This window comes from Podarcis tiliguerta, assembly GCF_965153285.1.
Source record: "Podarcis tiliguerta genome assembly, chromosome: 4".
Taxonomy (NCBI): domain Eukaryota; kingdom Metazoa; phylum Chordata; class Lepidosauria; order Squamata; family Lacertidae; genus Podarcis; species Podarcis tiliguerta.
Window position 1 is genome coordinate 61,112,874 of NC_139537.1, and position 25,433 is coordinate 61,138,306.

At 41.8% G+C, this 25,433-nt stretch overlaps 1 protein-coding gene and 1 long non-coding RNA gene across 7 annotated transcripts in view; one reads left to right on the plus strand and one right to left on the minus strand.

Annotated features, from left to right (window-relative positions):
• The first annotated feature begins 1,490 nt into the window (after positions 1–1,490).
• LOC310677066 lies at positions 1,491–24,799 on the plus strand. Of its 2 annotated transcripts, XR_014510902.1 has the most exons (7): positions 1,491–1,615; positions 9,116–9,241; positions 10,956–11,285; positions 12,714–12,821; positions 18,482–18,654; positions 23,409–23,554; positions 24,610–24,799. It is a non-coding gene; the product is annotated as an uncharacterized lncRNA (long non-coding RNA). The 2 variants fall into 2 exon arrangements; XR_014510903.1 differs by lacking the exon at positions 10,956–11,285.
• Positions 1,614–25,433, minus strand: part of LOC310677061 (organic solute transporter subunit alpha-like) — a 31,263-nt gene continuing 7,443 nt past the window's right edge. Inside the window, exons 3-9 of one of the 5 annotated variants that reach the window (XM_083439358.1) lie at positions 25,132–25,205; positions 23,757–23,915; positions 21,636–21,747; positions 20,568–20,714; positions 18,877–18,982; positions 18,427–18,595; positions 1,614–2,820 (exon numbers count right to left, since the gene is read on the minus strand). In XM_083439358.1, coding sequence (XP_083295484.1) covers positions 18,429–18,595; positions 18,877–18,982; positions 20,568–20,714; positions 21,636–21,747; positions 23,757–23,915; positions 25,132–25,205 — 765 coding nt within the window. In that variant the 3' untranslated portion in view covers positions 1,614–2,820; positions 18,427–18,428. Of the gene's footprint in view, positions 2,821–13,470; positions 15,741–17,908; positions 18,596–18,876; positions 18,983–20,567; positions 20,715–21,635; positions 21,748–23,756; positions 23,916–25,131; positions 25,206–25,433 lie in introns of those variants that run through there. The other 4 variants (XM_083439355.1, XM_083439356.1, XM_083439357.1 and 1 more) reach the window with 4 other exon arrangements.

Sequence of the window (25,433 nt, forward strand, 5' to 3'; positions counted from 1 at the left end):
GGGGAAATTAATGGCTGAATAAGGATATACACTTGCATTAGATATAGCCAAGGTTCTGGGGACTAATTAGGTATCTTGCCTATTCACCTTGCTCTTGCTGCTGCTGTGGGAGGTCATTCAACTGAAAACAATGTTGCCTCCTCTGTTGCTTCCGAGTACCCCAATGCACACAGTGAAGAATCGTTAAATGGTTCTGAGGCATGTGTAGAATTCCAGTGAAAATGAGCTTCTTGGTAATACATGAAATCCATAGCTCATACAATCCCCAGAAGAAACATTTGAGTCCTGCTGTGGGACCAATTACCCCACTCAGCACGCAGCTTGAGTCATATATTTTCTTGCAGAAAGTTAGGCAGACAAAACTGACAAGATCCATTTCCAAATATTTCAGTTCAGAAGAGTACAAGCTTCGGATCTCCATGGTGGGACTGATTGGGCTGCTGTTGCTGAGGTCTTGGTCTGCAACAATGGATTTAGCCTTGGATGAAGCGTGGAGCCAATGGAAGATCACACATTCTAAAGAATACTCCCCAGAGGAAGAGGAACACCGGAGAATTGTGTGGGAGAACAACTGGGAGATGGTTGAGCAACACAACCGTGAAACTGCGCAAGGGAAACACACCTACACAATGGGAATGAACCAGTTTGCCAATTTGACTGATGAAGAGTTTAATAAAAAATGGTTAATAATAATAAAAAAGTTATTACTTATACCCCACCCATCCGACTGGGTTTCCCAAGCCACTTTGGGCTTAGGTTCAGTCCTGAGTCATATTCAGTAATCAATGAATAATGTTTCTGGCAAACTCCAGGTCACTGGATGAAGTATGTTTTTAAGTGTAATTGTTTTTTGGAATGTTTTGATCTGTTTCTACTTTGTTTTTGTTTTTAAATTGTATATCCATTTGATGCCCTGGGCTCCTTGAGGAAGGGTAGGATATAAACTCAATTAATAATAATAATAATAATAATAATAATAATAATAATAATATTATGATGGACAAAGAAGACTATAAACTCCAACAGCAATCTCACAAGACTGCACACAGTGAGATGCCTGGTAGTTCTAGGAGAGCCCAGTGTGCAGTAGGAAGCAGGTAATTTGAATGCAAGTCCCACTGCTGGGAGATGGTGAGATTACCTCCACAAGCAGAGCACAGCTTTTGGATGTCATGCCACCAATGATAAATTTGAGTGGAAAAATAAGAATTGGCAGGACAAGAACCTACGTCTCCTTCTTCAAAGAACTACACCCTCATCCTGCCAACAGATGGGAGGGAGACACATAATGGAGCCCATCTAGTCTTATTGGACCTAGCCCATGATATGCTTCACCATAAAAATCTGAAGAGGCTCTGTGCAGAGCTATCGCTCACTGATGCTTCTGTGGCTCTTGTTGAACTGTTGCTAAGAACATGCTTACACTACACTGGTATTTACTCTTGCACAAGGGCACTCTGGCATAATGGAATCACAGAATGGCTTTATTGAAAAAGAAAAATTAGAAGAAAAACCCAGTTTCAAATGGTTACTCATAAGTTCATCTCACTGATTTCAGTGAGGGTTATTTTCAAGTCAGTTTTCATAGGATTGCAGTCCCTAGTTCATGTTATTGGTGAGTTAAAATTATTGTGTGATACAGATTTTCCAGCATATATTGAGTTATTCTTGTGCTATTCGTGCCCCCAAACACAGCATTTCATAACTATGATAATTTATATACAAATGTATGCTAGGTAGGCACAAAGTTTCTTGTCATGCTTTTTGTAGTTAAATAATCAGGATTATTTAATTATTTTCTGAACCAAACATTCAGGATGTCAGCTTGCCATCTGTAAGCTCTTAAGAAAACATTTTCTTCTTTCTAATAAAGCACTTGGTGGCCTTGCAAGCCGACAGTGGGCATTTGATGTAATAAACTTTGAGTAATAAATTTTAGGGTGATGTCAAAGCGGTTGAATTGTAGGTTAGATCAGAAAACAAGGAGCAAGTGCTGAACATTTTACTCCAGCTCTTGTCAAAACATTAGTTCATAACATCTTGATGAAAAGTTGTTCTTAGAATTATTGTCATTCCCCTTGAGAATCGTCAAGTTCAGACTCTCAAATATTGAGAACAGAAAATACATTTGAAAAGTTAACAATACTGACCAGTAACCTGGGGGTGGGGGTGGAGTGTGTAAGGAGTAGAGTCAGACCAAGAAGAAAGAATTACAGTTTGAAACTGCATTTTACAAAATTACAGAAAAAGAGATAGAGAAACAAGATACCAGGGAATTATACAGTTGCCCATCTGGAGCATCTGTCTCTTACAAATTATATTTTCACAGTGTTCATTTTTCTCAACAATATTCTAAGAAAAACTGCTAGGAAAAGTACAGTTCTTTTCAGCTGGATTATAGCAATAGATGGTCAAAAGGTATAAGAGCCACCAGGAGATCACTTCTTGCCCATTTTCTGAAGAGAGGAGACAATGCCAACATTCACGCTCCCCCAACTTAAAAACCCATCACTGTTTTCAATCACTTATACTTTTGCCTATGGTGCTTGAAAGATAGGAAGGATGCTGCTGAGAAGAAACTTCAGCTAAAATAATAATAAATACACAGTAAAAAAAAAAACCTTTCTCATTTTAGGCCTACCTGTAAGTCTGTACTTTATACATAAACTAACTCACCTCATCCCAGGTTATGTGTTGAATTTTGTTTTGTTGATTTTGGACCAGTTTCCCATTCTATCAATATCTTTTCGAAGTTTATTCTCATCCCTCCTCTTTTTGTGTCATCTGCAAAGTTGACAAGGATCTCCTCTAGCCAATCATCTATGGTAAATCATGAAAATTAAGATAAATTACATCCACATTATTCCCACAGAAAGAGATATGATTAGTCCGGCAGGTTTTATTATTGAGCGCTGCTCTGGTTTCGCCAAAAGCGGCTTAGTCATGCTGGCCACATAACCCAAAAAAACTGTCTGCAGAAGCGGACAAATGCCAGCTCCCTCAGCCTTTAAAGCAAAATGAGTGCTGCAACCCCAGAGTTGTTCACAACTGGACTTAACTGTCAGGGGTCCCTTTACCTTTACCTTTATGGTGGCTTCTACTAATCACTGCATTGTTATCAATATGCTTACAAACTGAAACCTTGCTCTAGTATCTCCCCTGGTATCGAAGTCAGACTGAGTGATCTGTTGTTTCCTGAACCTTTCTGTGCCTCTTTTTTGTAAACTGGAATCTTCACTGGAAGACTTCTACTACTCTCTGAGGTGAGGCAAGTATCTATGAGTAGCTATTAGAAAGCCTTTTGAGTAGTGGCGTCCCAGTTATGGAACACTTCCCCCAAAGAGATTGGTCTGGACCCAATACAGTTTGCTGACTCAGGAGAGATTCTACATACAAAAGATGATTGGCAGTTGAATCTTATTTAAACACTGGTGACAGGACAGTAGCCTTCATCATCACAGAGAGAGCTGACCTCTAACATCCCACCACCGCTTTCCACCCTCCACCCAATGCCCTAAGTGTTCACTCTGTTCTAATGGTAGGATCCTATTGATCTTTCGGTGCCAGGCCTATCCATATTTCTGGCCTTTTTAGATGCAATTGTAATCTTATGACCTATTTTATGCTGCTTGTGTGACTTCATGGCTTTAGCTTATGTAATGAGCAGACACTCTTGCCTTCCTTGCAAGGTGTAGGACCGCTGAGAGGTACAGGTTGTGTAATTTATGGACAAGTAACACTGCCACCATCCTCACTGTGTTACTAAAGACTGTGTACACAGTGCAGTTTAGTGTGCATTCAGTGCACTCCATAGGCTGGTTGTTTCTGTGTTGTACAAATAACCACAACCCCAGTCTAAACTTATGCTATTTCTTTCTATGATTTAATGCCTTTTATCCCAAACCAATTTTTATGCTAAAGGAGATTTTCAAAGTGAATGAATTTGCACTTCAGTCCACGCGTGCATGAACAAGAGAGCATGCAAACAGTAATTTTCTCGCATGGGGGGGGAGAGAGGAGTTTAGTTACCCACAACTGAGGTGATGTGAATATCCAATAGGATATGATCCTGGGATTTTCCGGATCCAGCATGTATGAAGGATGACCTTTCTTAATAGGGAAATAGCTCTTAAGACGAGTAAACATGAGGATAAATCTCTCTTCACTTCCTGACAATTCCTTCTGTGTATTCAGCATGGTTTCAGCTTATTTGCCTTTCTGGCTTCTCTCTGATGGAGAGGTGATTCTTAAAGAGCAGGGGTGTGTTAAGTTGTGGGTGAACATATCAGACGACACAGCGATTCTTCAAACAGCTCTTGTTTATTCACATGCCAGAACAGAACTGAACTGAAGGGTTCAGCCAGCCTGTTTATATAGAGCTCCACTAGAACGCAACAGTAACCACTTTCTGTAACTATCCAATCACTGAACGTCACTTTCAATCCCTTATTTGCATATGTGGACCTGAGTGAAAACTATCTACGGTATCCCCCTGCCGGCCCAGGGTGAGAACTTCAGTACATAACAGGGTGTATCCAGGAGTTGACCAGGTTGACCCCCACAAAGGGCACAGGCCCAAGAGGGTGCAAAAAAAAGCATGGCTCTCCACTCTGGCTTGGGGAGTCATGTCTGCCTGGCACTTGCTCCCCAGGGCAGGCTGCTCCTCTGCTGCTCTGGGTGGCTAGACATGCCATTCTGCCTCCTGTGGATGCCTTTGCAGAGGAGCGCAAGAAACATGGGAAGGGGGCATCCATACAGCTCCTTGCTAAGGGCACAAGGGAGCCTAGATTCACCTCTGTGAAAGACACAGAGAGTTACCCTTGCTTTGCACAGAAATATATAGATATAAAATTTACATTTCAAGTGTTCTGTTCTTTTTTGCAAACTACCTCGGGAATGTAATTGAAGGGTGATATAAAATATTTACAATGCATGAATGATTAAGGAGGGGAGGAAGTTGGAATACCATTATCTGATGGAATTTCTTGAGCTACTAAATCCATATTTAGGTATGACTTTCATTCATTTGGCTTGCTTAACACCCAGTGACTTTTTCTCCTCCAAATGCTTGCATCTAAAATCTGTTTTATCGCCAACTAAATATCTTTCCAGTTACCCAATCAGGGTGGATTTTTATTCTTGTCTAATTTCTACATTCTGTATTACAAAACACATTGAAACATACAGAAACTTGCAATGTAAAGCAGATTAGCATGTTATCTTTAACCTTTTTTCTGATAGCTGTGACCTTTAAAAACACACAGTATTTGCTGATACTCTGCCATGGATCTGGGGCTTCCTGCCAAGTTAGTAAAGTCAGGAGCATATAGCTCTTCTGGGATATGCAGCAAAATGCAAATATTTATTAAAAGTGCGTGAGGTTCCTTAATTTTGCTCTTTTCTGGACAGACACACACACAATGCAAATACTAGCACATTTATTCGTCTTGAAGCAGGAGGAAAACAGAGTACCAAAGGTGAAAGTTCACATCCAGTTTCCTTTTTCTTGCTCTGAACGAATTTGATATAATTGAGACCATCACACTGTGTCTGCCCTAAATGAAAATGATGAATATTTTTGTTATTTATCTAACTATCCTGTGGAAGCTCAATCCCCCAAAGTCCCCTTTATTTAAGTCATATATGCCCTACTATTTGCTGGAAGCTCTGCTGGCTGCGTGCCACCTGTAGATTTCACCCTCAGTTGCTGAAGACAGCTTCACTGTTCAGCCTGCCACATTAAAGCAACCTCTGTCCACTCCCTTTTGTTTCCTATTTCACTTTCTTAACTAAAAAGCATAATTTGGCTAAGTGATTTGCATTATTTCTATCTAAGAACTGAATTGCTAGAAAAGGGAAAAGTCATCAGGAATATAAATATTAGCATTATGGAGAGGCAGAAGAGCTGCAGAGCCTTTAAGCAGTATAATTTAAATGCACCTCCTGCCATCTTTTCAATGGCTACACAACATGGAAGTGTTTTTTAATCACCGTGCTCCAGACTTCGAGCTGAAACATCCAGCTGACATACAACTTCAAACCGTTTTGCCTCTCAGGCTAAGGAAAGCTTAGAAGTCTCTTTATTCCAAACAAAACAGGATTAAAGGTGGGAAGATGTGGTGTTTGCTTTGAAAATGAGCAAATCTAAAGTAGCGCAAATGGCTGATAGCTTGTGTTTATTTATAGCTTTTCCACTGTCACAGTAAAGACCAAATTAAGTACAACACTAAGGAGAGGGGAAATGATGCTCACAACCATGTTGATGTACTCCTTGCAAGGAAACAGGAAAAATATAGTGAATACTGCAAAGGGGTGGAAACAGAGGCATAAACTTCTCCTTATTCTGCATGTGTGCTAGGAGGGTGGCCACTGCCAGACGCCTCTCATTTTCTGCCTACTGTTCTTGTGTTTGGATAAGTGGTACTCAAGTCTGGAAAGATGAAGGACTGGAATACAGCTATACCTTTTCCCACACCAGCAAGGACTCTTCCTGCTTTCAGGTGGGGCTCAATCCAATACTGGCACATTCAGGTTGTACAATTAAAGTTGATTTGACACTCTTGTGCAGCAAACCCACTTCCTTTTTGTGATAAGGAAAGTGCTAAGAAAATGTGCTGGGAAGTGTGATACAACAATGGCCTGACACAGCGTCATATACCTTCCTGCAAATAAATCAGAATGAATGCTCACTAAACAGGTGATGTCTGAAGTGACCATATACATCTGACTTTGTACCTGGTGGAGGTGGCTCCATTAGGGCAAACGGGGCACTACCCCCACCAACCTCTTTGTGCTCTCAGCCAACCCCGCTTTCTTTCAGTCGGGGGCGGGGGTCACTGTATGTCAGCATCCTCCTAATTCCTTAGTCTCAGTGTTGCCTCTGGTAAAACTCAATAAGGACAAAATTAGAAATAGCTGGCTCTACCTGTCATTGACTCTGGCTACATCCATTGTTGGTCTCCCTGCCTTCCAACCTACCAGTCCCAATGGCACCAGCCACCACTGATGTTACCCATTGTCTCTCTCACTGGCATTGATATTGCCTCTTTTTCTGTCTCATGAGAGATACCAGTTTCTTTGTAAAAGTGGTCATTTCTTGTCTACAACTGGAGCCAAGCTGATGTAGGATGCTAACCTGGGGTTCCACCAAAGATTATACTAGTGCACAGACTTGAAGAAGCTGTGGCAGTGCTGGGCAAGCTGACTTCCAGATGTTTTTTAATTACTGAGGAACCCCTTAAAGGTTACAGGTTCTTCTACAATCAGTAGGAAGATTAACATCCCTGATAATTGGCCATGATGACAGTAACAGAAGGGAATTGGAGCTCAACATCTGGAGGGCCACAGATGAGCCACCCTTTATTAAACAGTCCCATTATTATTAATGCCAGAATAAGCCTCTCCCTCACCAAGCTATTTGCTTTTGAATGGCCAGCCATTTTGAATTGCTTGGAAGAAGGCAGAGGCATGTATGGGGAGAAAAACCAAAGGGACAGGAGACAGACGTGGCAAAAAGTGGAGACATGGAGTGGAAATTCTATTAAGGGCAACTGGTCAAGAAGTCCAGAGGCAACCCAGAACTTATAAAAATGGAAAGAGCCATGCCGGAAGTCCTATGATGAAACAGACATTTAGTTATTTGTGTATATGAGAAGCTGGAGGTCCACCAGATGAAACTGAGATGCAAAAGCCTTACTGGGTCTCTGAGAAGCTCATTTAGGAAACTGATAAGAAGAAGAAGAAGAAAAGTTTGGATTTGATATCCTGCTTTATCACTACCCAAAGGAGTCTCAAAGCGGCTAACATTCTCCTTTCCCTTCCTCCCCCACTACAAACACTCTGTGAGGTGAGTGAGGCTGAGAGACTTCAAAGAAGTGTGACTGGCCCAAGGTCACCCAGCAGCTGCATGTGGAGGAGCAGAGACGCGGTCCAGATTACGAGTCTACCGCTCTTAACCACTACACCACACTGGCTCATAAATAAAACGCTGTGTTTTATTTCCCTTAAGGGAGAATGTAGATATATTTTCCTGTTATATATTTTGTGGGAAGTTGAGTGCATTGCCAGTCTTCAATGAAATGGGCATTTTGTGGTTCCCACAACACTTTCTTAGATTTCCAAATGTGCTCCCAGTCTCAAAAGGTTGGGGATCTCTGCCCTGTGTTCTCTCGTCTTCTCCCTTAGCTCAGGGCTTGTTTTATGATCAGCTCCTTGTACACCTTTTTACAAATAGCAAAGGAAGCCTTCCCACATTTCCTCCAAAGGGATGATGATTTTGTCCCCATGTGGATTTAAATGGTACATACATTATGTTGCTTCAGGCCAAAAAACAGATGTGAAGACCATGACCTACAAAAACGTCATGCAATATTAGCATTGCAACAAATTTATTCACATACATACAGTGCTTTTTCTGTGGGTACTCAAAGGTATGCAGTACTGGCCCCTTTTTCCGTTTAACAAAAGCACTGCATATGCCTAGTATGTTAAATACCTTACCAGAGGCAATTGCCTGCCTCAAACAAATTTAGGCTACAATCCTACACTCAGTTACCTGGAACTAAGTCAAATTGATCTTGATGGGACTTTCCTTTGAGTAGACATGTGTAGGATTGCATTGTCAAGCTGCATGATAGACATGCTTTCATATTTAAGTTAACTGTTAATACGTCTTTAAAGCTTGGAGCTTTACATATTTCTTTTTGTAACTGAAAAGAAGAGTTGACGGGGGAAATGTTCACAGTCATGTTGTAATAATAGCTGTCTACTGTTTTAAAATGCACATTTTGTAATATGAATTTGAAGGGGCTTTGTCACCTTAAATCTGCCAAGATTCTTTACTGTTACTATTTTTTAAGGCATAAAGAAGAGAGTTAATTAAGCAGCTGTGGGTTTGGAAGGGGATTGTTTAATTCTTTTTATTGAGTTATAATATTATATCAGGTCCATAATACATAGAGTGCTAAAAACGAACTGAAAAATATTAACATAATAAAAGAAAAACAATTGCAGTGCAGATTTAAAGTAAGAATTTATCTTTTGGAAATCATTTCAGATGTATGATAATTAAAATGTCTCTAACAAAATTAAATATTTTTTCTGTTTCATAGTACAGTTCCAGGATGTAGAACCACACAAGGAAGAGAAATGACCAAAGGAAAACAAGAATTTAAGAAACTCACATCAACTAGATGCATTAAAAAGCTGGAGGTGGAAAGCTCCATTGTCCCTGAATATTAACGTAAGTTACAAAATTGTACCAAAATAAATCGCATCCAAATAAATGTGTGTTTTTTCACATTGGCCTCTGAGTACTCTTATAATTTAAATGCCAATTTTCCCAATAGTGTGATGTCCTATACTATTGTGTTCCAAGCAGCTATGGTTTTAATATTAACATTTTTGAGGTTTACACAAATTTTTATAAGATGTTGATTATAAGTTGTATGTGCTGTATTTTCATATTTGGCATGTATTAATTTGATTTGAAATAAGTTAGTATTGTGAACTTCTGAAGACTAAGATTATTATGTCTTCTCTGCAAAATTTTGTTATAAGATAGAAAATCATTTAATGTGACATATTAGACACAGACTTTTTATGGGGAAAAACAACTTCGCTAATCTTTTTCTTCTGGAATCTTTATGAGTGTGTGGGTGTCTTTTCCTCATTCTACAAAACTTGAGTTAGATTTTGTTTTGATTTTTGCTCAAAACTTACATCCCAACCCATAAAGGGGTGGGATTTTCATGCTATATCTTATTCTGTAGTCCAAAAGTGAGTCAAACGGATTCTATAGTACCAAGTGGGAAGATTTGGACCTGCCACTGATTCAGAGAGTCCTTAAGCCACAGTTACAAACTGCCCTACAATATAAAAAGCAACAAAGGTTGCAATCCTATCCATGCTTAGTTGGTAGGGAACCCTGTTGTAAAGAATGAGACTTTCTTCTGAGCCAGACAGCACTGAAAACGAATTGTTGAAAAATCTTAAACAGGGGTAGCAGTTGATTTCCCACATCCAGGATTAATAAAACTGTGTATTGATCAGAAACCATCAAACGATCAGTTAAAGCAAAACGAAGAATAAAGCCTGTTCATTTCCTTCCCCTTTCTGCCTTTAAACCTTATTAACAGATGAAACACTGAGCAGGCAGGAAATCCATAACGGTGAATTTAGTGTGCCATCTAGTGACCATTTATTTTGCCGCAGGAACTACATTAATTTCTCCTGTAGTTAAGAAAAGCTGTTGGTCTTAGACCAGAGATCAGGGCCAGCTCACCCATGAGGCAAGGTGAGGTGACCACCTCAGGCAGCAGGGTCCACCGGGTCAGCAGATCCTGATTTCAATCTTTCTTTCCCTGCTTGTTCCTAGCGTAGACCTTCCCTAAGCCCTCCTTTGCTAGCAAGTGGCGGGGGGGGGGCACTGTTTTAGGGTCTGGCTCAGGTACCAAAAGGGACGCGGGTGGTGCTGTGGGTTAAACCACAGAGTCTAGGACTTGCCGATCAGAAGGTCGGCGGTTCGAATCCCCACGACGGGGTGAGCTCCCGTTGCTCGGTCCCTGCTCCTGCCCACCTAGCAGTTCAAAAACACATCAAAGTGCAAGTAGATAAATAGGTACCGCTCCAGGGGGAAGGTAAACAGCATTTCAGTGCACTGCTCTGGTTCTCCAGAGGCGGCTTAGTCATGCTGGCCACATGACCCGGAAGCTGTACACCGGCTCCCTCGGCCAATAAAGTGAGATGAGCGCCACAACCCCAGAGTCGGCTAAGACTGGACGTAACTGTCAGGGGTCCTTTACCTTTACAGGTACCAAAACTATTGGACTGGCTCTGCCAGAGATACAGTACAGAAATGATTGGGCATCTGGTTGGCCACTGCGAGCATGGGATGCTGAGCTAGATGGGCCTTTTATCTGACCCAGACGGTTCTTCTTATGTTCTTGCATCTCCAGACTAAACTTCAGAATGCCCTGAACGGTCAAGAAGAAGACCTGAAACCAACCTTCTGTCTCCATTGTCACAAACTGCAGTTCTTATCAGCTCTGAGAAGGCAGAACTGCAGCACAGACTGCTGTTACAATGACACAGCAGGGCTAATTTCTGAGTAGACATCCATAGGACTGGACTGTATATTCAATATGCGTCTCTGCAATATGAATATGCATTCGACAGGAAATGGGCTGGGCTCATTAATCACAGAATTCTGAATTGTCTCTTGAGGATAATTGCCATTGGTTCTCCTCACCTGTTGCGCCCAAATCTTCCCCTCTGGATGAAAAGGAGTAAGAAGCCCTCCTTGCCCCTGGAATTGTATTGCAGCTCATTCATCTGTGAAGCTTATATTTGTAATCTGTATCTATATAGCCGGTGCAGGGGGTTTGCTGAAGCTGGATTGTCCATATAAAGCCATGGAGAGAATGTTTACTCTTCTCAAAAAAATAGGAAAGGGAAAAGGTTGCAAAGAAGCACTTTAATTTATTGCTCTAAAGGACCCAGCACATAGCAAACTGCCTGTATCCAGAGCAACCAAATCACATATGAAAGATTTCTATTGTACATAGTACAGGGGTAGTGGCTGCTAGTGCCATTGACAACAGCAGGTAGGCTCATGGTAACAGGGCAATAGACAAAAGATAATGGAACTGGAATGCTGAATCCAAGGAGCAACAAACAATCCAGAGATAATGAGTGAGGAAAACTGAGGGTCGGAGGAAATTGCAAGAGAAATCTCCATGACTATATAGGCTAGCTCAGAGTTGCCGCTCGTACAGCACTATTGCTGCTTGACAGGCCTGCACGTGTACGATTGGTAATTGTCTTCCCTATGATATTGATATTCCATTTACAATCAGCACGACAAAATTATCAAGGCTCAGCTTCACAGGCGTCTCATCTCTTTGTTTGGTACAAAGCATAGCTGTGATCGGTCGCGTTCTATAGAACAAAGATCGCCCATTGGTCTGGAGCCAAAGGTTCCTTTCCTTTGAGAGAAGGAATCCTCCTCCATCCAGCGAAGGAGAACTTCGACGGAAGGAAGCTGCTTCTATCAGAAGATCTTTGGATCCAAACTACTGTATTTTATAATGTGGTTAAAAAACAATCAAACCTAACTTCATTTAGTTTATAGGATTTATTACAAATCACAAAAAAGGAGATAGTAAATATCAGCTATTATCTTTACCACCTCAGCCCACACCAAAATTCCACCTGTGTATCATGTCTTATTTTAAAATATTAGATTGATAATTAATTTAAATATAATAAAAATATTACATCTGACATTTTCCTTTTTACCAAGTAATTGTCTGCCACTTATGATAAGGGGCAAGACTAGAGAAGGAGATGAACTTTTAGGAAATGTGTTCCTTTTTCTGAAATTCACACACTGGGCACACTGGTAGGTTTGCAGAAATACATCCCGGCATTTCCGTGGCAATTGCGCAATCGCAGTGCCGTGTTGAGTAGAACAAACTCTTTTCATGAAACCACAACACTGTTTCTGTCAGCCTGACTATAAACGGTCCATCAGGTACAACACAAATTTGCTAGGTTTTAAATTCCCTGAAAATTCTGATATGAGGTCAGTAATGATAATGCTCCCAACCCTGTTAAAGGCTGTTTTTTTCATATGCCATGGTATAAATAATAATAATACTGCCAGCTTTTAGTTATGCCAAAATTACTTTGCCCTTGCCCTCTTTAATCTCTAGATGAATGCTTGGCCATGGTACCATCAGGAGGAAGAACTTTAGGATCAACATCCTGGGCCACACGCAGCAGAATGAGCAAGAGGACCTCCAAACGCAGCATATTTTGAAGTAAGTGAGACAATATACATTACTATCTAAAGAGCCCCCCACCCCAGGTAATTAAGTCCAGAGTCAAAAATTATCTAACTGCACTGCTGATGTTTGGATCTTGGTATGACATCGGGAGACAGATTGCTGGCATTGATCCTCATTCAGTGGGTACTAGCATTGCAACAGGAAAGAAACTGCCCAAGCCTAGCTTCTGTTTTAGAAAGGAGCTTCAGGCAATGGTAGCTTTTCCCCTCAGCAATAAGTTTGTTACCTTGAATGTGTTAGGATATTTCCGTTCCACCTTAAAAGGGAGCAGGCTATGTGAGTCACAGAGTCTGCGTATTTCCTGTTCACAGGAAGTTTATGTTTTATCTATTGCTTTCGTTTCTCTCTCTGTGCCTGAGACACAGAAGCAGGCAGTCATGTTTTCTTTGATCTGACCAACGCTGAATAAACTTGTAAATAATGCTCTCCTGCGTGCATCTTTCGCTGTGTGAATTCTGCTGATAAGAGCGTGCACCAGCTCTGGAATGTGGCAAGCTATTTCTGGAAGCTCGTGTCGCTAATTGAATGATACTGCGTGTCTACGGGAGGTCGATGGATCGCAACGGAGACGACGTGGGGTCGTGATGGACTTTGTCTCCCTGGCAGTATCCCAACAGAATGGCTGTATAACGGTCGCAACGTTTCTCTGCATTTATTTATGTTACACTCTGTGAACACAAGAAGAGTCTTGAAGCTGGACCAGACCAAAGGTCCATCCAGTCCAGCAGCCTCTTTGTCCACAGTGACACAGCCACGTGTTTCCCGAAGTCGTTAAGCTGGGGCAAAGGCATGAGCCTTCCTACACCAGCTCAGCAGTACATCACTATGCCGTGGTGGAGAATTTGGGTGGCTGGGGGTGTGGGGAGCCAAACCTGCACCTTGCAGTTTTTTTCTCTACGCAGCTCCTTGGAAGACTATAAATTACCAGTAATGCTATTAAGCAGGGATGTCAACGTGAATAAAATGGGGGGGGGGCAGCTAAGCTCCACCCCACATAATCACATGATGCGGCACTTGCACACCATTTGAAAGTGTCCATCAACTTTGGGGGGAGCCTTGCAGGGAGCCTCAGAGGCAACTAAGTGAAGTAATACACATCGCCATGTAAGAGTGACCTCCCCCTACGACACCATAAAGTCCAGAGTCTAAAATTACCTAATAGCAGCACTGGTAAAAAGTAAAGGGAACCCTGGCCATTAGGTCCAGTCGTGGCCGACTCTAGGGTTGCAGCACTCATCTTGCTTTATTGGCCGAGGGAGCTGGCGTACAGCTTCCGGGTCATGTGGCCAGCATGACTAAGCTGCTTCTGGTGAACCAGAGCAGTGCACAGAAACGCCGTTTACCTTCCCACCGGAGCGATCCCTATTTATCTACTTGCACTTGGCAGGAGCAGGGACCAAGAAATGGGAGCTCACTCTGTTGCGGGGATTCGAACCACTGACCTTCTGATTGGCAAGTCCCAGGCTCTGTGGTTTAACCCACAGCGCCAGCAGCACTGGTACCATCAACCTATTACCATGCTGTGGCTTGGGTTTCATATATACAGTGCCCTGGTTTGCACTCATAAAAATCTGTGATTGAAACTAAGAGCATAACAAATGTTTGTTTCCTGTAAAGGAAGTGCATGCAGTCTCATTTGCATTATAGGTATAATACAAATGAGCATCTCCATATTTGGAATCGCAATGACGCAAACCAGATAGAGTAGCTAAAACAGGCCTGAATATCTTGAATGCTTTTTAACATTTTAGCACCTTCTTGAAATCAGTCATTTTAGTATGGGAACAGAGCTAAATACAGAATCAAGGTAAGTTGAAGCAATCACTGGGACAGTCTCTGAAAGTTCTTGAGCATACGAGAGGCTCACATGTGTATTTCATGAAAGAAGCTATACAGCAACCTAAATCACTTCAGCTCTTTTTCTAATCCCAAAGAAATGAATCCCTCTCTCATTAGGCTCCACATAGGTTCAGATGTTATACATTGTGGTAATTATTTCCAAATCACAAGTGCAAACACTCACCCTGATTGGAAAATTAGCAGATTTCAAACTCGGGTAATTTGTTCTTAATGAGGAACTTGTTGAACTGAATTTAACAATTAGCTCACTCCCTTTGCTGGCTGAATGTGATAGGGTTATGTGGAAGAGATCAAATATTCATCTAAGTGATTTCAGCCAAAAAGTGAGGGGAGGCGATCAAGGTTGTAATCTTACGCACACTTACTTGGGAGTAAGTGCCACTGAATTTAACAGGACCTATTTCTGAGTATACATACTTAGGATCCGGCTGCAGAAAAACTCAATACTCAATACTTCTATTCCTCCAGTGCTATTATGAAGCAGCCAAGACTGTGATTCTAAAAGGAGGTGTATAGTTGCTCATTCTTCAGACCTGAAGATGATAGAACAGAATGAGGATGGATGGATCTGCCAGTCTCACTTTCTCTCTGTTTCTCATTTTCACAGTCTGAAATTCAGTTCACCACATTTTTGTATCAGTTTCTGTCTTAAAAATATATAAAAGTCATCACCAAAAATTACCAGCATTTTAAGGTGTATTTCCCTTAATATACACATTTGGACGCAATTTTCCCAACTGGAAGCACTTTCAATGCTTTTTTTCCCACTAATACATACATTGTTATGCACACCTTCCTCTAATATACACATTCTTTGGTTGGAGAACTGCATTGCATAATTTGGAAAGTATGGATTTTGAAAACTAACTGTGTGTAGGTAGATTTGCATTAAAATGCAAACTGACCCAAGTTTCTCGCCCTTCCCTGTAACAGAAGTACAGTTGACTGTGGCTGCAGATATTCTTTTTTGGGGGGAGAAGTGAGTCCCACTAACAGTAGCTGGTCATACAGTTTTTACAGGCATTTCAAGCGCTACAAAAGAAAAAGAAAAAGAAAAGAAAAAGCCTGTGTGGGACAGAAAAAATGTGTTTCAATCCACCAGTCAACACTAGTTCTATCCTAACACCAATATCTCTAAAAAACTATAGTGTCTACCTAGCAAGAGGAAGAGAGGAAGGGACTCCTGCACTTTGAAGAGTTGTGTGAATTTCAGCAAGTGTAACTTGCATGGCAAACTAAACCTGCTGGCATTCGGATTTCTACACAACCGTTAAAGATGTAGGATCTGTTTTCTCTCTCACATCTGGCCCCCCATGTGATTCTTTAACCATCCAATCTTATGCATGTTTATGCAGAAGAAAGTCCCAAAGGGGCCCGCTACCAAATAAGTGTGCATAGGATTTCTTTGTAAGCCTAATTTAAGAGAACAGCCAGTGCTGTGTGTTAGATTCTTGAAAATAAGTGGCAGGCTTTGGCCTAGAGTGGGCACAGTCCAATAACCCATATTTGTTAGATGAAGAACAGGGATGGTTCTACTTCATCTTTATTCATTCTCCCTCATCAGGAGTGGGAACCTTGTGCACCTCCCACCCAGATGTTGCTAGAATACAACTTCCAGCTGTTCTAACCAGTATGACCAACGGTTATGGATTAAAGGAGCAGGATGTAAAAGTCTTTTCTACTTGTTTTATGAATGACATTTTATTGTTAATTTTATGCTGTTCACTGCCATGACATGTTAGATAGATAGATAGATTCTTTATTGTCATTACACAAGTGCAACATTGCACAAGTGCAACGAAATTGGATGCCATCCCTTAAAAACAACAAAAGCAAAACAACAACAACAACCAAACAAACCACATTCCAACCACACCCACACCAACACCCATCAAACTCCCAGGTCACACTATCGAGTTACAGCATTCAAAAAGGCCACAGCTCTTGGATAGAAACTGTTTTTCAGTCTATTTGTCCTTGACTTGATGTTTCTATATCTCCTGCCAGAAGGCAGTAGTGCAAACAGACTGTGTCCCGGGTGAGATGAATCCTGCAGGATGTTGTTTGCTTTCCTAAGACAACGGGAACCGTACAGTTCTTCCAAAGATGGGAGATGTTGGAGGTATATAGAAATTTGCCAATAAATAGAATAATCTCATAAGCCAGTGAATCTAATGGAACATTTATAGGGTTTATTAAGACACAGTTTAATCACAGTTCTTGGTTTTGACCCATGAGATTAGACCTGGATCAGATATAATGGGAAACTATGATTTAACAAGGTCTGGAAGACTTGCCAGAACGATGCAATGACCTTTTTCACACAGGTCCCTTGCATGAGAGGTTGCATTTTCAAGTAGCTACCTCGTCAGTGATTGTATGTATAAATCAGATCTTGCCTCTTGAGCCCGGGAGTTAAATTACAAGACGGTATTCAGAATAGCACTTAAAGCAACATGTGTGGGGTGGTGCGGCTGCATAAGCACACAGGCTCTGCCCTCCATCATCAGCACCTGTCTCCAGCAGGAAAACCACCTCTATATGTGGAAGAAAACCAGGATTTCATAACCCTGATTTCCCAGGGTGTTAAAATGCACAGAAACCACCCTCTGTAGAGTAGGCTTCCCTAGCAAAGTCAGTCACCCTGGATGATGCAGAGTGCAACATGGAAATGGGGGAACCAGAACTAGCACACTCATGCACACTCTCTGCTCCTTGCATGTTCCTTGAAACCCTAGGATTTGTGAGACCTTTGGTTTTCCCATGTTACTGTCTGGCAAAAAGGAACCAGGAACAAAGGAACTTAAACTATGATGCATGTGTTTTTCTCTTAATGTATTGTTATACACTCAAGGATATAGATACTAAGCACAGTTCAATAAACTGATATTTGTCCTAGGGCAACTCTGCTTGTTCTCAGCTCTTTGGCTTACTCTCCTGTTCCTCCTCATAGCATTCGCGGCACCTAAGAAGGGGATGCTGACCTCCTGGCCCCTTCTTTTTTTCTTGCCTATTCTCTGCTACATCCTAGTGCTGCTTCGGCATCCGATATTAGTCGCATGCCATTCTGTGCGCCACCACAGCAATGCACAACTACTGGATCAGTGTGTAGTAAAACTTGGATGACAGTTGTTGAGATAATCTGAATCATTACTTCTGCCCATCATAAAGGCAACAGAAATACGTTTTTGTTTTTCCTATTTCTAATGCAACAGCTTGGAATTTGGAACAAGGCTCCATAAAATGCACAATTTTCCGGCAGATTAAGCTACATTGTTCTATGACACCTGTGTAAAAATTAAACCATGCTACTTGGAGATAAGTTGTTCTCCAGTCCAATTTTTGTTTTACTTTTCTACATTTTAAGGCTCAATTAGCTTTAACCATCGTGAGTAATAGCTACACTTATCACAACCTTTTTTTTATTTTTTACACTATCAGATGATTATGGGAAAGTTAACTAAAGTTGGCACTTGTGAGCTCTCCTTATAATAGTCCTCATTATGTCAAAGCATAACATGGCATCACTGGATGATTCCTTTAGCTAATGGGCAATGCATCAGTTTAGTTCTGGACACCCACTTCCCAGCCCTGAATGCCTGGCTCATGTGGATTTATTCCACTAGTGCCAATATTACATTGCCATGGAAAATGTATTGGTCAGAATTTTGGCTGTCCCAGTTAATATCTGATCAGCCCTTAAATTACTGGTGCTTACTTTTAAAAAATGTTGCCCTCCACACTAATCCTGCTGTTCTGTTTGTTTCCCTTAGTTTCCTGGTCTGAAACCACTGGAAGCTCCAGGTCATCGTTTCCTTTCCTGTAGACGACTCGTGAGATCAGAGTGATGAGAAACATTTCCATAATGAGTAGCTGTTGGTCCATATCTGGCAAATCGAAAGGGAACAAAAGAGCAAGAGGTTTAAGGACCAGGAATGAAAATAAGGTGGGCTCAAACTTGCTTTCATTAAACTCTTGTAGTGGACAACTGTTGGAATGGGTAATGCTACGTGGAGCATCAGATGTCATGATCTCAATGACAGTTGGACTTTTACAGTGGCCCTGCAGAGGCGGAATACATAATTTACAGAGGTGGAATACATTATAAGTGAATATAGAAGTGAACCCACTTTAGCCTGTCATAGAAACTGAAATCCAAGCAACTTACATGCTCCTCTTGCTGAAGAAGAAAGTGGAGGCACACAAGCAATTACCCCTTCCATAGCCAATATGTTGATGATGGTTGCCTGGAGCTGACTCAAAATGAGGGCAAACTACATAAACACACAGAAAAAGAAAATTGTCATGCTAAAAAAAAATCCCATTTTAGTGCAGAGTGAATGCGATTCAATGAAAACTATATACATTTTCCACCTTGAATTAAAATAAAGAGGTAAATCCCCATGAGGGGGATGATACCACAGAAGGTTCACTGTTTGGAAGTAGCATGAGGGGGAAGGTGCCGTGCATTTAGGCTGATGTTGAAAGATGAATACTCATAGTGCATGTTTTCTCCTGGTGAAAGAACATGGTGCCCATGGAGAGGAATCCTGAAGGGTGAACTAGAGAATAGATGGCCCAAGAGAGGGGCAAGTTGCACATTCCTATATGTAATGTTTTGTTGTTTCTCCAGCATTCCCCAATAGGGTGTCTTCCAGATGTGTTGGACCAAAACATCTGGAGGCTACCTGGTTGTAGAAAGCTGCATTATGCCCTCAGTGTAGACTTCTTCCACCTTGGTGGGAAGAACGTACTTGCACTTACCAAATTTTATGGACTTGATTCAAAGATTTGTCTTGAGAGGCAGCCCAGAAACTGCCATCTCCTGTGTCCACCATGTTATTGGGAGGAGGAGGCATGGCTGACTGCCATGGTACTCACCTTGCAGTGGAACAGGGTAGGCTAGAAGGAGAACTAAAGTCCCTTATGAGAGCACACTCAGCAATGGACTGCCCAGGCTTAAAGCCAGCAGAATCAGAGCCATGGGGCATGGATCAGTTTGTCAGGAGCCAAACTGGTGTGTGTGTGCGCGCGCGTGCGCACACTTGCATGAAGAGAAGTGAGGTTTTTTATTTATTGGCTGCATTCCCCCACTTCGCCAGTCCTTCTTCCTAGTGGCTCAAGACAGCATGCACGGCTTTTCCACTGCTTGATTTATCATTCCAACATTCTTGGGAAGTAAGATACTGATTGCCTTAAAACCAGGTCACCTAGAAAGTATTATAGTACAGGAGGGTTCTGAAATTCTTCTCCCCAGTCCACCCCTTTACACCAGCTCTCTCCTTTGCATATTGGGGCAATTAAAAGAAATTGTGGGTTGGGTCCAACTAAGTTGAATTTACGTTCCATCAATGGGACAAATTAGCATCCCTACAGACTCTGACATGGGAGTAGTTCCCATATAACTCAATTGAATTTGACATATATAGGAGAAACAGCACAAAATAAACTGTGGTGCTCTGAAACCATTTAAACAATCATATTTTTACCAGTACCTACCATGGTCTTTAGAAGTACGCCCTGGGCTTTAGTCTTGTATCACAGGATATGTCTTTGTTCTACACCACTTCCTTCCATGCAGGGAAAAGGAACTCTGTGTGCGCTGCACTTTTACCACCCAAAACTTTAGGAAGACTGAAAACTCTAAATATTGCTCAGTTCTCCATTGTCACCCAAAAACGTTGAAAGAAGCTATCACAAAATAGGAATTAGCTACAAAGACCTTTCATACTTCAAAGGATTTAAGTAATAAAGTCTTTGATCTTGAATTCCTCTTTTAGGTTTGCAGCACCTGACTATAGAGCTGTCTTCCAGAAGCATTTCAAATGAAGGCCTGCAATGTAGTCTTAACTATCTCACCTGATAAAGTGCAAATTTAGGGATAATCTTCTTGCAGTTAAGGAGAGCGCGGACTCGTTGGAACATGATTCCGATTGGCCACAGGGCAATGATAGTAAGGACACCTATGAAGCAGTTAATCCATATGGCAGCTCCGTTGGGAGATAACTGAAAAGGTACATTGAACAGATACACAGATTATATTCCACAGCAGGTCCTTTTCTGCTTCCAGAACAAACTTATTTGTATAACTCATATACACACTCAGCAGCACCAAAAGCATCCACACCACCCTCAGAGCAGACCTATTGAAATCAATACATTCAAGTTGTTGGGGAAGGTTAAAAAACCACTCATCTCCATGTCTTTCCCCAACACCAATTCCCTCCTCCCTGCTCCTATTTCTGGAGTAGGGAACCTTTTCCAGCAACCTTCTGGGGCTCACATATGAGCGGTGGGTGGGACTGGGGCTGGGGGCAAAGGTGGTTATGGCAACAAATACAAAGTAGTTGTAAAGTAGTTTTTACACATGCACCACTCTCTGTGCTCTGTTCAGACAAGCAAGAGGCTTCATCAGAGTTCAATTCCAGCCAAAACACAAGCAAGGCCTGTGAGGGGTGTGGCTTGGGAGAGGGGATGTGACTTAGGAGAGTTCCAGGGGCCAGCGAGAGAAGCTAGGAGGGCCACATTTGCCTCCCGGAGGTTTCCCCCTATTAAATGCCATCACACATGTAACATTGCCTACAGTAGTTTGTCTCTGTTCCATGCGTCTGCCAGTAACTAAGCAGGTCAGCTAAAGACATGTTTGTTTCAATTAGCTTTTCCAGTGGAATGGAAAGGTCTCTACCCTAGGTATTTATTTTGAATTATTTAAAAACCTATATTTAGTTGGTTTTCTACTGTTATTACAGCTTTTTAGTTCTTTTTATTCTATGTTTGTATTCTGTGTCATAGCATAGCAAGACCATGGTGATTTATGCCTACAGTACATTCTGACTGGTACTTTTTAGTTCAAAACAGTTTTAGGTGTACAGGTATTTCTTATCATCCTTTATTAAGTTTCAATAAATTCTTCAAAACTTTGCTTACATCAGAGGGACTGTAGTTTCCATTGGTCCAAAGTACTATTGATAGAAACATTAGCACAGGGCGGAGGAATGCAAACTGGAAAGTCCCCAGCTTCAGTAAAAATAGTGTTCGCCTGCCAAATAAAAAAAAGGGGGGAAGGACAAATTCATAATCTCAGAGGAGATTGAGGTGGTAATCTTGATCCACTGACACGTATTGGGCTTTTGCCTTGGACAATCTGAGTAGTAAATATCCCTACCCAACGCCAACCCCCCCCCCATTACATCTTTCTTTCCTTCCTCTCTTTATTCAGATATCCAACCTCCTTCTCTTTCCACCTCAGACACTCTCATTAATGAAGGCAAGCTGCTATTTAATGTACTCTGTGCTATATTAATGAACTTTGGCTTAATATAATTGCTCAATTAATACAGCCATAATTGCATAATAATGATATAATTATAGTGGCAATTTTACTCCTGCAAATAATTACAGAACTATAAACAGTACAAACGAGTGTACAAATGAGCTGGCAGATCACCTCTTTTTGCTTTCTTGAAGAAGCAAAGGAACTGTCTGAGAACATGCAAGCTTCAGTGATATCTCTACCCTCTGTCAATCTAAGGACCAAATAATAAATAGAATCATAGAATTGCAGAGTTGGAAGGGGCCCCGAATCTCATCTAATCCAATCCCTGCAATGCAGGAATCTCAACTAGATCATGCATGACAGATGGCCAGCCAACCTCTGCCTAAAAACCTCCAAGGAAGGAGAGTCCACCACCTCTTGTGGGAGTCTGTTCCATTGTCAAACAGCTCATACTGTCAGAAAGTTCTTGCAATCAGAATGTTTAGTCTGAATCTCCTTTCTTGTAACTTGAAGCCATTGATTCTCATCCTACCCTCTGGAGCAGGAGAAAACAAGCATGCTCCATTCCCCATTTGACAGCTGTTTAGTTATTTGGAGAAGGCTATCATATCTCTTCTCAGTCTCCTCTAGGCTAAACATACCCAGCTACCTCAGAGATGGTTTTAGGGTAGTGTAACCAGTTTGGCCACACTGGGTGCTGCACTGCAAGGGGTGCCACAACAATACTGTAGAGCGGAGCACCGAATTTTAGCGTTACATATGGTTTCTGTCATCAAATCTCCCATGGATTATTCATATTTTAATAATTCTGTGGCGCAAAGACAGTGAATCAGAGCAAGGAAGTGGTTCTAAAAGAGGGATGGGGAACCTCAGGCCTTGGGGCCTAAATGTGGCCCTCCAGTTCTTTCTACCTAGTGCTAAGAACTCTTCCCTGGCCACCCCGCTCACTGGCCCCGCATCACACCCTGGGTGTTTCTGCCTCACTGAAATGTGTTCTTGAACTCTGATGCGTTCTTGAACTCTGATGGGTGGAGGATAGAGAAGGATGGGTGTGTGTGTGCAGAAACTAGCCTGCTGTACAAAGGTACAATTAATTGCCACGGCCACATTTGACTCTGGCTCCACCCACCGCTGGCATGTGGCCCTCAGAAGGTTGCCCAGAAGGGAATGCCGCCCTTGGACTGAAGCTGACTTTCCACCTACTTCCCACATCTTTTTTCAGTCTAGATCCTCCATTCTAAGCAAAGGTTTTGCATGTGGCCCATATGGAGTCAATAAGTTAGCACGGTCACATGTTAACTCATGCTGACTAAAAACATGGAGAGGAAACAGAAGTAATCAGTGAGGGGAGGATAGGTTGCCCTTCTGTCTATTGCCCCCCACTGGTTCAACTAACTTATTGCAAACGTCTGTTCTTGTTTTAGGACCAACAGAGTGGATCTTGCAGTCCATCTACTCCAAACCCATGCTCAGTGTAGAGAATCCAGAGCTAGAGCATCTGTAAAAAGATGGCAGTCCAATCTCTGCATCCTAGAAGAATTCCAAGGCAGCACTCGGTCCAGATATGCAGGTATATTTGGATTTGAGCTTCCTTTAAGTATATGATCGAAACCAAAACACTGCCCAGTGGGGTATGCTACCTTGGGTTCCAGAATGGAAGGAAGGTGGTATGTCAGTGTAACAAAACTGATGTGAATGTGCTGACTTTAAACCACGCCCTTTCCCTTTAATGATAACAACACTTTGATTATACCAAAGCCTTTCCAACTCACCTATTGATGCGTATATGTGGCAGGCAAAGGCAACAGCAGCAGCAGGGGCCTGTGCTTATCTTGAAGTGGTCGTTCTCAAAGTGCCTGAGGAATAGTTTTTGACCCCCACATTCTTTAATCATCATGAGCAGGAACTTGTGGATGACGATAGCAAAAAATCTATGGGAAGGAGGGAAAGGCACCTACATGTTAAGATATGCATTTGTCACACATGACTGTCATGGCTGCAGGCTTGAGCTCAGCAGAGGAAGAGCTGGATGAGCCCAGGTCTGCTGTTCTGCTAGCTGAGGAATTCGAGAAGGCTGCTGACGCTGGTGGATCGGAGCCTGAGCCTGAGTGGGGACCCTCACAGGGGCTGTCCCCCAGTTTTGACTTGCCAGGGGAATTGAGTGCTTCTCACAGTAGCATAGCTGTTCAACAGGGCACTACTCAGGAGGTTACAGTACAGACACAGAGAGTTGGCCCTTTAAGAGCCACAGTCTTCAGGCCTAAAGGATGGAGCCTGGAAGAAGTGGACTCATAAGACCTCAGTTCACTTCCAGCCTTTGTTGGCGCAAGTTGTTGTTGTTCATTTGGAGCTATCCCTGGTGCAGTAACTACTGGGATGCCTTGAGTTGCCATTCCCTGAAAAACCTACCGGTACCTTGTTTTTGAAAGAGTGAGACAACTTTGTTTTAGGAGAAATAGCCGGGGGGGGGGGGGGGTGTGGCAATTTAAATATTCCCTTCCTCAGGGCCACTGCATCAGTCTAATTTGCATCCCCCACAGCTGCTTTTGGGTTGTTGTTGTTTTCTTTAAAAAAAAAAAAGAACAAAAAGCCAAAGGATGCAAACTATTTTCTCTTCCTTTACAGTATGTGTTACAGCTGACAAGCCTCATCACACAGATCTCCAACTTGGGTTATTTTCCTATATTGGTGTACTTCTTTTCAGCAGTTTTTTTGTTTTAAAAAAAGAAACTGCAATGTGCCATTTAGAAAAGACTGGTGAAATGCCACTCACAGGTCAGAATCTTGCTCTAAAGAATACGTTTGAGAAATCAAAGGGGCTCTGCTGTTTCAATCCAGCTGCCAGTCAAAGGAGTCTGTGGACTTTTAAAGTGCACAAACTAAAGAATACACCCCCCCACACACACATTTAACATTCCATTCTTTTATCTAGTCGGTGCCATTATTAGTTTCTACACTATCATCAAAGTCTGAGTTAACAGTATATTCTCCTCATGCAAAAAAAAACTGATAAAGGATTCTATTTTAACAAAAGGGCTGTTCCTACAAATACAAGATAACTATTTGTCTCCTTAATGCTGGAAACATTTTGCCTAAAAATGGAAACAGACGGGTAAATGCATATCTAAAAAGATAGAGAAAACATACACTGCTGCAGTAAAATCTGTAAACATTGTTGAGCGAGGAATCCACATCCCAATACATGACGTAGTGGCAATCACCTGGAAAGAGAGAGGAACATTCAGGGCAAAACCTATTTATTAACTACCGTAAGTAGATTTGGGGGCAGGGGGCGGGGGAATCTATTATCTTCTAAATGAATATCCCTTCAGTTCAGATTTAGACACAATTCAATATTATCTAGTCTTGAGTTAGGCATCAGATCAGAACATCAGATTAGAGCTCTTCCTAAAGAACTTTTCCTTCAGAAAACATCAGATGGAGAAGCC